This window comes from Anopheles coluzzii, chromosome 2 (genome assembly GCF_943734685.1).
Source record: "Anopheles coluzzii chromosome 2, AcolN3, whole genome shotgun sequence".
In the NCBI taxonomy this organism is placed as follows: domain Eukaryota; kingdom Metazoa; phylum Arthropoda; class Insecta; order Diptera; family Culicidae; genus Anopheles; species Anopheles coluzzii.
In genome coordinates, this window is record NC_064670.1 from 12,020,408 (window position 1) to 12,032,523 (window position 12,116).

The window sequence follows — 12,116 nt, forward strand, 5'->3', positions numbered from 1 at the left end:
CCCGGAAAGTATACTATCATTCAAATCTTCCCCCCTAGCCCACTTGTTGTTGTCAAGTGTATGTTTCTATGTCTCCCTGTCTATTTGCCATCAACTTGCCAACACTGGCATCCCACATTGTCGGGAAGGTCCCCGTTCCTGGCGATGGATTGACATTCGTTTAAATTCACCACTGCCACGAGTGTGTCCTTGGTGCGACATTTCCTCTCTAGTTTGGCTTCTTTCTTTTTTTTTTGTTTTTGCCTGTATCACAGCGTCGCTTCCAACTACCGGATGCAAATATTCAAATCCAATTTCCGTCGCTAGAAAGGCTAGAAATCGAATCGAGAGCGCTTGCGACAACAACCGAAACTGAAACACGCTGCAAACATGATGGTAGGAAAACGAACAACGCAAGATGACGGTCGCAACAACTCGTTCGCTGGGAGAAAATGGCTAGTGGCTATGGCAGAGCTCCGCTTTGCGGGCCAGGAACCGGGGATATTTGTTAATACAACGAACAGAAAAGAATGCGAAACTTTCACAATAAAATGCAAAAATGATCCAACAGTAGAGGAACAACGGAAAGCATCAGGAGAGAGAAAAAAAGACACTTGCTTGCTTTGGGAGCCTTTTTTCTGGGATTTCTTTGCATTTAATAGCCTTCCCCGAAACAAAACACAAAGCTCAATCGTACATCGAAATCGAAAGGAAGCGCTCAAATTGATCCCTAACAAGCAAACCCCGGGAATGGAGCAGCCGACGCGTTGGCGTTGGTGGGCACATTTGGCAAAACATCTTCCATCCCCAACGACCAAAGGAAGTGGGCTTGCTTTCACGAAGGACATGGCAACACAAAAAAAAGGGATGCATCCTGCCGACCACGAAGGACGAGCCGAAGGCGAAGCAAACTGGCTGTGTTTTTTATTCGATCGTTCGAAAAGGCACAAACATGGAGCCGCTTGTTCGCCGTCGCTTGTCCTTCTCAAGCATTCCGAGCTTATGTTCCGAGTCCCTGCCCGCTACACGTTACTGTACATCGCCGAAGCATTGCAAAAACGAGCAGCAAAAAACCCCCCGGAAGGGATGCCTGTAAGTCGTTGAAAAACAATAAAAGCAACAACAACAGCAGCAAAAAAGCCCCCATCGATAATGGTTCCGATAAGAGAGTGGAGTCGAAAGAAAAAAAAAGGGTGCACACAAAAAAACAACAAAACAGAAAGAGTTATAAATTTTGAATCAATTACAAATATCCTTTCTAGTCAGAGAAACGACAACAAAGAGCAAGACTTCGTGGAAGGAAATGGAAACTTAAGGGGAAAAGGGCGCAAAAGATCATCCGATGAAGATTTAGTTCCGAAAGGGAACAAGCATATTGAAGGTATATCTACAGGGCGCGCATGGGAAATTGTTTACAAGTCAGCACACGGTGGCATATTGTGGAACTAATCCGTTTCGAAATATGAGAGCTAAAGGGAAGTGTCGGGTAATGGACATGTTTTGCTTAAGTTGGTTCTATTATAGAAATTACAAAGATACTTTCTATAATGATTTTAAGATATTATTTGCCAGATAAATTGAAATTAAACGAAGACCCTTTGATAAAACATTGCTGAGATAAATTAAAAAGCTCCTATCCATTCATGAATCCAAGCATACAAGCAATACTATGTATTGCCATGATCCTTGTCACTACTAAACAAAATGTTTTTTTTTCTCTTAATCTGCTTTCCATTCTTTAAACATGCAAAAATAAACCCCTAAACAACGACCCACGATCCAGATGTCGGGTGGATTTTCACAAATCGCCCACGAAAAACTGTCGGATCCAGCTGGATGTTCTTGGTAAGTATCGTACCACCCAAGCGCCCCAAAGCGAGAAGTAGGGAACGTCCCATGTCCCATTGTGCCATCATCACCATCACCACCACCACCACCACCAAGCAAGATGGCCGGAAATTGTGTTTCTTGAGCTTTTCCTCCAAAAGTCACAAGAAAAGAAGCTCAGCACATATCTTCTAGAAAGATAACGCGTACCCCACTATTTCCCTACTTCTCGCTTCACGTGTGCGTTAGCGGGTTATCGGCAGGTTATCTCGTGCTGCCGCTCGCTTTCTTTCTCCACCTATCTGTACAAACCGTCAGTGCTTGTGACACAATTTCCATCCAATCTCTCACACTCTCTCTCTCATCCCTGCACCATCCCAACAGTACCGCCGGCGAAGATTACCATCCTGGACGAGCAGGGGGCGGCCGTGCTGAACAACGTCGTCGGACCGTACCGGGAGAATGCGGACATTAATATGACCTGCATCTCGAGCGGTGGCCAGCCGGCCCCGAAGGTAACCTGGTGGCGGGAGCATGCCCTGCTGGACGATTCGTACCTCGTGCTGCCGGACGGTACGGTTAAGAACGTCCTCTATCTGGAGAAGCTGTCACGCCACGATCTACACTCGGTAAGTTGTGTCAACGTTGTGTGATGGGCCGGATGGGTATGTGTTTGTGTGCTTTTTTGCTTCTTCCCCGCCCGAGACTTTCTTTAGGGCAGGCGGGTTTATTCCCGCATTATGCTAATACGATCCTGTGTCATATCCTGTGTGCACACAGGGATGCGGGAAGCTTTTTTTTGTCTGTCCACCAGTGGGGGGTTTCGTTTTTCCCACACTCCATTCCCTGCCTCCTCTACTGCGGGGCGATGAAATCTTGTTAGGTCGGTGACTTAAAGTTACCGCCTGCCAACGTTTGACAAGTGCGCCAGCGTTCGTCCTTTGGCGTGTCCAAGGAGATGATTGATCGTGTTTAGTAGCACTGTTACGGAGCACTATCATCATCCCCGGGGGGAGGAGAGAGTGTGAATGTCACTAAGTGAATTGTATCAATTTGCGAAATGTTCTCTGTTCGTTGGGCTGTGCTTTTTCTCTGCCCCGTTTTTTGATGCTATTCAATGACGATGACGGTGACAGCTTTTTTTCGGCCCCTACTATCTCGATGAGAAGTGATAAAAATACTTACTTAAGGCAAGGACATCACAAAAATAGAACCAAATAGACAACATTCATGATTTACGATTTTGTGGGCCCAGAAATACACTGGATGACTTACATATTCCTTCCCCGAATGAGTCACTAATCTTAGAAAAGGTGTCTTACAAATAGAAAGATAAAAAAATCCAATGATACTGATATTAAGCAAAGTATTTTTAGTCCAAACACATTGCATCCTACATGACCTAACAATAGCCAGCACAAAACTACATCATTATGAATCGCAAACGACAGGAACCTGTCCTACCCTGTTCAATGGTGTCCTTCGGCTAATCCTCCTTTGAACCTACTTCAATTGAGCCACCTTAAAGACGCTTTTCGTCGCAACTAAGCCCGTCGCGACAACGATGGCCCAGCATACGCCATTGACAACCTTATTTCCTCACCTTAAGCACAAACTACCCACAGAGCACAGCGGCGACATCGATGACCCATGGCTTTGCCCAATGACCTTTACAATTGGATTACTCGTAACAGCCCGATACGTGTTCGGTCGTAGCGTTCGGGTGTGAGGGGCAGTTTTCTTGGAGATTTTAAATAACACAGCACATCGAACAACGACTTTGTCACCACTAATAACAGCCCCTAGGTAATGGTACAATGCTCACCTTACCGCCTCCAACGCAACATTGCAAGAAAGTTCGTGTGTCTCGCGGGTATGCCGGTCCGGTACCGATAATTATCCCTGGGACAAATGGCTACCCATTCCAACCTTCCGCAAGGCTTCGGAATCGGAAAACCTATCGGGTTTCCGTTCGCCAGCCAAGCCCAACCCTTGGCTGAGCCAGCCGTCTTGCCGTCGTGCGGTGTAATACTGTGTCTGAAAGACGTTAAGCCATTTGTGGTTTTGTGGAACGACCACAAAGCTGGTGGTAGTTCACTTTTTGAGGTCAGCCAAAGCAACGCAAGCTACAGAACCGTTTTCACACTCTGCTGAGAAGGGAATATCGTTCCGATTGCTCGCTCTCTTTCTCTCTCTTAGGATCTCTCTCTCTCTCTTCCTCTATTTCTTTGGTTTTCAATCATCGTTTGCTTACCAAAGATTGACCTTTGTATAAGCCCTAAAGGAAGGTTTGATAAAATCCAGAAGGAAGAAAAAGTCCTAAACTTAACCCGAGTGACGTAAACTATCCTTCCTTGGTTTTCGCTTTTTCGGTTAAGTACGGTTGATTGATTAACCTCTGTCGGTTTTGAAGCGGAGGGCAGGGAGAAATGCAAACCTTCCCTCGCTTACCTCTCGCTCTGTCGGTTACGAGGAACCCCATTTCTGCGCTCTTTTAGCGCCGAATATCCTTAGCATGGGCGTGGGATGGCTCAAGAGTGCGCCTCCAGCTTTCCTTACGGCGGTATGTATTTTCCCCCAAAAAAAAAAACGTGTTCCAGCGCGAAAGTGTTTCTCTCGCTTGACCTTGCGTTGCTTTGGCTGTGGCCTGTTCATACCACACGCACCGGAAGTGGTCGAGACCGGAGTTTGAATAGTGTTTATTTTACGCTTATACTTCCTGCCAAGTTGAACCTGCTAGAGAGTGTTCGTGTGAATATGTATTTTTCCTGCCCGCATGAAGCTAGTCCGGATGCGTCCAGGAGAGGTAGCACGTGGTAGCAGGAAACCGATTTATGATTTTCGTAACACTAATAATAATAACGATGATGTTGATGATGATGATGACGAGCATAATGATGTTGATGTTGGTAAGCTTTTTTCGATTGTTATGACCCCCCCGTGCCCGTGGATCGATAAATGCCCGCTCATGGCTAGTGGCCAGCGTTAGCCGAAAGTCATCGTCAGCACACAAAAACCAACGGTTTCACCGGAAACCCATTTTGGAAGGGGTGGATGGATAATGGGTGGATGATGGGGTGGAACAAAATCCGATCGGATAACTCGGTAACGATGCACTGACACTAAACCCCTCACGAACTCCATTGTGTTGTCATTATCATGCATCGGGAGCACACACACACACACACACACATACGCACAAAAGAAAACAATACAAGAGTAAGAAACGGGTCCGACAACAAAAAAATAAATCCCCATTTCAACCGGCTACGAAGCAACGAATCGAACAAAACGGCCCCGTAATCGGGCGGGGGTTGGATTTTCGGATGTACGGAACCACACCACCGGAAGGAACGATAAATCATTCCACCACACATGAGTGTGGGTGTGTGTGTTTGCTCCATTGTTTCGGGAAGGAAGAGCGATGGAATTGAAAGATTTGGCTTAATCCTTGCGATTGAATCGTTCAATATAAAGCGCAGCCCCCGTGGGTGTGTGCGCGCTATCGGTGCATCAGGTACCGACGGTGGCTGAGCTTGCTGACCGGAAGGAAAATCCGAGTGCAGTAAATTCGAGGAGTCCGAGGGTTTTGGTGGTGGGCGGAATGAGAAACAAACAATTGAACATTAATCACCGTTTTGTTCATAAATTGTCCATGGTGTTTCCATGGGGAGGAGGAAGAATGCAATGCAAAAGGTGATTACATTCAGGATACGTTATTTATTCAAGGGTTTTGAGGGGTTTAGGCTTTCAAGTAGTGTACAAATATTGGGCTAATTTCCTTTCTTTTCAATTAAACCGTACAATTTGTGAAATTTGTGTTCATTTTTTATTTTGACTTTAATAGGATTTTTTAAATATTTTGTAATTACATACATAGCCTACATAACGTTCCAGTTTTTTACCATTTTCGAATGAATTTTGAGTAACTAAGAAAACTATCCAAATCATGTTCTTTGCTTGCGGATTTCAATTTAAAAAAGATACATTTATTAAACAACGCTTACATTTATTATCCTTCCACTTAACGATCGAGCAAAGTAATTGCCCCAATCATTGGCAGCCAGTGGCAAAACTTTCAACTCTACTACCAATGCCGTTGCTGGATTGAACTTTCACACGAACACTAATCAATCACGTCCTGTTTCGAGTGGTGTTTCGACCAAAAAAAACCATCCACCAAGCCCACCGTAGATCAGTTCCGTGCTAAACCTTCTTATTCCCCGCCAACTGCGCGAGCTTTGCTTATCGGAATCGCATGTCCACCAGTCCCGGTTGAACAGTGGCAAACCATCGACAATCATCAGACTTGTGCTGGCGGTTGTTTTGTGCAATAAATACAACAACCCGCGATGGGTACCATACCACTACTCCCACCTACCGCCTCCGTGAACCACCCGCCAATCCCGCTTGGCTGCGATGCGTCAGCCAAGGGAGCGGGCTATTCGGGCGTTTCGGAAAGGTAAAGTTTTAATTATGAACAAATGTTTATCGTACCCTCGTTTCTCTTCCCTTCCATTTGCAGGTTTACACGTGCCAAGCGAGCAACGGTCACGTCGTGCCACCGCTTTCCAGCGCCGTCAAGCTGGACATGAAGCGTAAGTATATATATATCTGAGAAATGAGTAGCGCTCTGCCAGCGGGCTCGCGCAATCTTCCATCATCCATTTGCACCCATCGTCACACACTCGCTCCCTCCAGGTTTCGGTTTCGGTTTCGGTTTGTTGCGGTAAACTTTTCCAATCATTAACGCTCGCATTAGATCGTTTACCAAGTGAGCCAAATTCATTTCCCAAGGCTCGAACATCGTGCGCGAGCGAACATCGTGAACCTGTTCAAGAAATGTTAAACTACATTTTCCAGCCACCGAAAAATGGTCCCATCGACTGGACTGTTTTCGCAAGCGCACTGTGCCCTAGTGCTGGTTGGGAAAACTTTCCCTTGTCATAATCACTACCAGCAACAACAATAATGCCAGTACAACAACACAGTCAAATGTAGTCATTTTTCCCGGTAGAGCAAGTTTTAATAGCGGCACGATCCTATCGCGCAAAACAAAACGCAACTGCCCGGAACCGCTCTTCGCAAAGTTGGTTTCGCAAGCGGTGCTTAGAATGTGTTAATTAAAAATTGAAACCATTTCCAATCCAATCCATTTGTGTGTCTAGCGAGCGCGCTACAGGTGGACTAGCGGTGAGGGCATAGTTTTCCAATTGGAAGCAATTGGATCGATTAACAACGGATCGACCACACTTTTCCGACTGCATGTGCATGATTGTGTAGCAATGGTAGAATGCGGCGGATATTAATGTGTTTGGTATGGTTGCAGACTGTTGTAAAATTCAATCGGACATCAATTTGTACAATGATTTGTTTGTGTATTGTAAATTTAATAAGCAATTCAATTAAATCATGTTTCACATCGCTGTGATATTCATTCCATATGTCTCCATTCGAAACATGCACACACACAGATAATATGGCTTCATTTGTTTCGTTATTTTGCAAATCCCATGAAATTGATTGAATGCCGCACGTTTGTGGTTTGTGTTGGCGGTCTTCGACGGTTCGGAGTGTATAATTAAATCCATCGCATCCTTTAATAATGTGGCAACATATGTTTTAAACGCTTCGCAAAGGAGTGTGTTCAGTTGATAGCATTGTAATAGCATACTCTTCAAAGCATTGCTACCTTTTGCTGCGAAACCAAGCGAATGCAATACATTGCGCATAAAAATCAACTCAATCTTAACGTACGTTAAACCACCACTAGCTCCCGCTTTCTTCCCATTTCTTTACACTACTAACGAAGCCGCAGGCAAAGAAAGCTTTCTCGATCCACGCACCAATTATCCACCAGCAAGGGCAGGCACCACGGCAGGAGTCAGTCTCATACATCGAAAATTACCATCGTTGTCAGCGAACGTGAGACATCTCACTTCCTTCCGTGTGCTCGGTTGCTGCTTCCAATTTGTTCCAAGTCAAGTCAAGTATGGTCACCTACACACAGACAGACTCCTATGCGCCATTAAATAGATTTCCGCCAACGTTCCAATCCATTGTTATGCTATTTTTTCTCCTCCAACTTGCTACATCAATCTCCGGACAAATCCGCGCGAAGAAAACACAACCTACGACAAATTCTACGAAACGTGACACACACCCACACCAACCCGAAGCGGGTCGTACTTGATCCTGGTATGTTGCTTTTACGCGATCGAAAAGCGATAGTTTTGTGACCTCACTATCACTGCTCGCAGCAAGCCCGAGAGATGCTGCGCTGCCTGCCTTCGCCAACGACTGCAGCTGTGGGCACAAAACACCGAAGCAGCTAACCAGCAAAAAAATGAAGCGAAATCTGCCCTCGATGCCCTCGATTCCCAACGCTAAAATTGCTAACATATCACGGCACACGAAACGGCACCACCGGATGGATTAGAACGTGCAGTTAGATATTGCGATACCATAAGCGGTAGAAAGGTAGAAAAAAAGCAACGGTTCACCAAAAAAAAGTACACACACACACACGTTCACTCACCCTTCAAAAGGATCCTCCATTGAGCGGTAAGCATCCTTGAAGCGTTGGAACCAACCTCTGGACGCCGTTTGCACATGCACATGCCACGAGTTTGCTCGAGCGGCATTAGAATCACCGAAGGCATGCAGCTCGCACCTCGCCATCCTTCACACCAAAGGAAAGGAAGCTCGTGCACGCGGTGCTGCGTTGCGAACCGGTCAGAAGAGTGCCACACAGGCAGAAGAGTGGTAGCAAAAACACTTGAGGACGCCGACATTGCCATCCTGTGCCGTGCCGGCTATGCGTTCCTTTGATTGTCCGTATCTGTGTGCAGGCCGTGTTGGAATGGAAAAGCAGCAAATGTGATTTTCCCTATTTTGTTTCAAGTGCAGTCGCTCGTTCCCGTTTCGAAAGGGCCAAACAAACGGTGCTAGAACGCTGCACAAACGGACGCACACAATGTTCGCAGTGTGTGTGTGTGTGTGTGTGTTTTTTTATGAGCTGCTAAGCATCGTCAAGTGGTCATCCGGTCATCCGAGGAAATTGAAAAAGCGCTTTTTGATCCACTGCCCGGTTTCGGAAAGGTTAAGTGGGTTTTTCAGTTGTTGTGACTGCGTTAGAGTGTTGTACAGCAACATGCTTACACATGGGTTTGTGCGCTGCCTTTGTGAAACTTAATTCATTGCACATGCAAATACATCTTGATATGTTGTAAAAATAGCGTTGAACGGTAATAGTTATTGTCCTTTGTATTATTAAATGACTTTGCAACACGTGCTAAAAGTTCTCGCTAGCTAACGAAAAGTGCTCACAATCTCCTTCTGTTCAACACTAACTCCACGGCACGGCGGCAACACGCCTTGACAAATAACTTCAAAACCCTTTCATCAAACCAGTCGGATGTTTCCGATCGCGTGCACAGCAGCAAAACAAACAGTCCGAAGCACCAAATATTTTTAAACCAACCAAAGTGAACCCCAATCTACGGTATTTCGTCAGCCGGGGAAGGCTCAAATGCGGAACTAGAATCCGTTCTATCCTACCCGCCCAAAACCTCTCTTTCGGCCCAAGCGGCGTGACGTTTCGTTGCCATCGGTTCGCCCGGATAATGATGTCATTTCGTCGATCCCGAACACGTTTGCCGCTGGTCGCAGCGCTCTGGCTTTAAAGCACCCGCCCCACTCCTTTCGGAGCTGTCAGGCGACGATTTCGATAAAATGCACCCGCGGCTCGAGGTTTGTGAATGCGGTTTTTATTACCGTTGCCGTGCTGCACCCCATAAAGCTGTAGATTAGTAGATGGGCTAGATGAGGGAGAAGACGATGGCGATGCTGCCTGGTTGGGTGATAAAACTGTTCGAGGACGCTGGGGGCTAGGAAACATGCAACAGCATCGCGATAGCACGGCGCATCATAATTGAATCGTGTAGTCTCTCTCTCTCTCTCTCTCTCTGTGTCTCTCTCGGCTTGGATGCGGTTTTATGGTGGCACGGTTTGGTGACGATAGAAGAATTTATGATACAGCCGCGTCTTTTACTAACAACTCCTCCGTTGTTTGAAGAGTGTGACCCGCAAAAAGCGTGCCCTTTTGCCGAGTTTTCGATCATGGCCGAACATGAACCCCCGTGTGCCGGGAGGAGCTCGGGTAAACAGTAGAGCAGCAGCAGCAGCAGCAGCAGCAGGAAATGATGATTCGGATGTCATAACTCACCCGTTCGCTTTAATAGCTAATGGTGAGCCTTTGACGACAGAAGACTCGTGCTCCACTCTACTACCGGGCACTACTGGGAGGGTAGATATCGTGTAGCCGCAAGGGGTTAGGTGGCAAGATACACCCGTTTGCGGAATAATATAAACATTCGTAACCCAAACTCTCTGCACACACACAACACAAACACACTCTAAAACAACGAACATGGTGTGACACAACCGTTTGTTTCACTCATCACCTCTGCATCTTAGGAGGCGGTGTGTGCTGCCGCCCGTTGCTGTAGTTGTGGTTCCGATCTATTTAGGTTTCCAAACACCCTCACCATTGGCTTGCAGACCCTTTCCACAAGCCTCATTGATTTGCTTACGTTTGCGAGATTTCCTGCCAAAATTGGGAAGCAATTTGGTGCGTTGAAGCGGCAAAAACGCTAGACCTAGATTTGCGTACGGTTTGCGCTGCTGCCGCAGCACACACACGCGTATCGGATGTTTGGGTTAATTTCCGTTTCCTGACAAACCCATTCCCCACTATGTGTCGATGCCTAATCGTGGTGGGTAACGCTGTTAGTGCTAATGAAATATTTATTAGTCTTCCAAAAAGATGTCACACACCACCAGTGTGCGCTGGTTGTTGGGTGTAATTAAAATTCATTTATCTATTCAAAAGGCTAAACCTTTTAAGAAGCCGCTTATCAGCACTTAACGCGCGCATAGCATTGAGAGATTGAGATTGGAAGAGAGAGTACGCGCACCCGATAGCCCTTATCACTCACCCAAGCAGTGTGGGCAATTTGGTTAATTGTTGCAGTTGCAATCGAACGTTGATTTTAGTGCTTTAAAATGTCACCTCGAGCTGCCTCACAGTTTAAAGGGCAAATTTTATTTACGCGCTGCAGCTAAACGATCGGTTCAGTTTGAGTGCGCGTAAACGCTATCGTAATTGTTATTGCCCATTATCTGCTTAATGGAATTAACGTCTCACGTCTCAAAGTGTTGCGCCCGAAAGGTAGCGACCGAACAGATTAAAAGCGTTTTAAGCTGAACACATTTGCAGACATTTGTTTGATTCCAATTTGAAAAGCAATCAGTCCCGGCAATTGCCTTCATTAAAGCTACCCCACTGAAAGGCAAATTCATTAACATGTATAAAATGCCCCTTTTTTCCTAACAGCATAACATAATTAACTGAAGGAAGTATCATTTTTCATCGCCTTCTTAAGAAACATCAAAACAAAACAACAGCGACCCTGTACCGAACCGTGACCCTCATTGTGGAGGGGGATTGAAAAATTTGATTCCACTTGCGGCCCATCCCGTTTGCTTCCAACTCATCCCATCCAACCACCTCTCACCTCCCTGTTGCTATCAAAAATTATCGATCCAACGACCAACGTCAAATCAACCTCGCACGCGCTTGAAAATCGATCGAACGAACTGGAAGCTGCAAGAACGATTGATGTCAGCTTTCCAGGGTTTTTGCTACCCCAAACTCGTTACCAACTCTTGCAACACCCTTCCTCGGCGGCGTACACCGCTCGGAAAACATCCAGCACCAGCCCCAGCACCAGTCGAAAGAAGATAAACGGGGTGAAACGAAAGAAGAGGAAGCAAGAAACTACGCATCCGAAAAACATCGCTTCAATCACTGTCAGTTTCGATCCAATTAGTTACAAAACAACATTCATTTCCCTACGTCCCCCACCCATCTCACCGTACCCACTTCCGAAAAAATGCCTCCCAGAAAGGCGCTCTCGTCTAGTGCCTGCCGTCTTTCTAATCCTGTGTGTGCTTGTTTTTTTTTTCTCCCCTTTTCTAATTCTTTTGCAGTACCACCACTGTACGTGCGGATGCAGGGCTTGCGGGAAACGCTAACGGCGGGCGTGAAGACGCAAGTATCCTGCACCACAGCCGGCAGCCGGCCGGCACCGAGCGTTGTCTGGACGAAGGGATCATCCGTCATCCGTGGCTCATCGCAAACGGTACGTACTATGGCGGTTCTATGGCGGCTGCTCTCACCGGCCGGCCGTCCCGACATTCTTTTGTGTCGGTGCTCGTGGGAGGCGAGGACCCAACCGGCGCGGTGA

General features: G+C 46.5%; 2 protein-coding genes across 4 annotated transcripts in view; both read left to right on the forward strand.

Annotated features, from left to right (window-relative positions):
- The window catches only part of LOC120952452 (heterogeneous nuclear ribonucleoprotein 27C), a 214,784-nt gene that overhangs the window by 125,387 nt on the left and 77,281 nt on the right, over positions 1-12,116 (forward strand). The window lies entirely within an intron of this gene.
- The window catches only part of LOC120949596 (nephrin-like), an 85,599-nt gene that overhangs the window by 61,180 nt on the left and 12,303 nt on the right, over positions 1-12,116 (forward strand). For all 3 annotated transcript variants that reach the window (XM_040366993.2, XM_040366994.2, XM_049606606.1), the window contains exons 5-8: positions 1,763-1,824; positions 2,191-2,435; positions 6,332-6,404; positions 11,860-12,011. In XM_040366993.2, the coding sequence (XP_040222927.2) occupies positions 1,763-1,824; positions 2,191-2,435; positions 6,332-6,404; positions 11,860-12,011 (532 nt within the window). The remainder of the gene's footprint in view (positions 1-1,762; positions 1,825-2,190; positions 2,436-6,331; positions 6,405-11,859; positions 12,012-12,116) is intronic.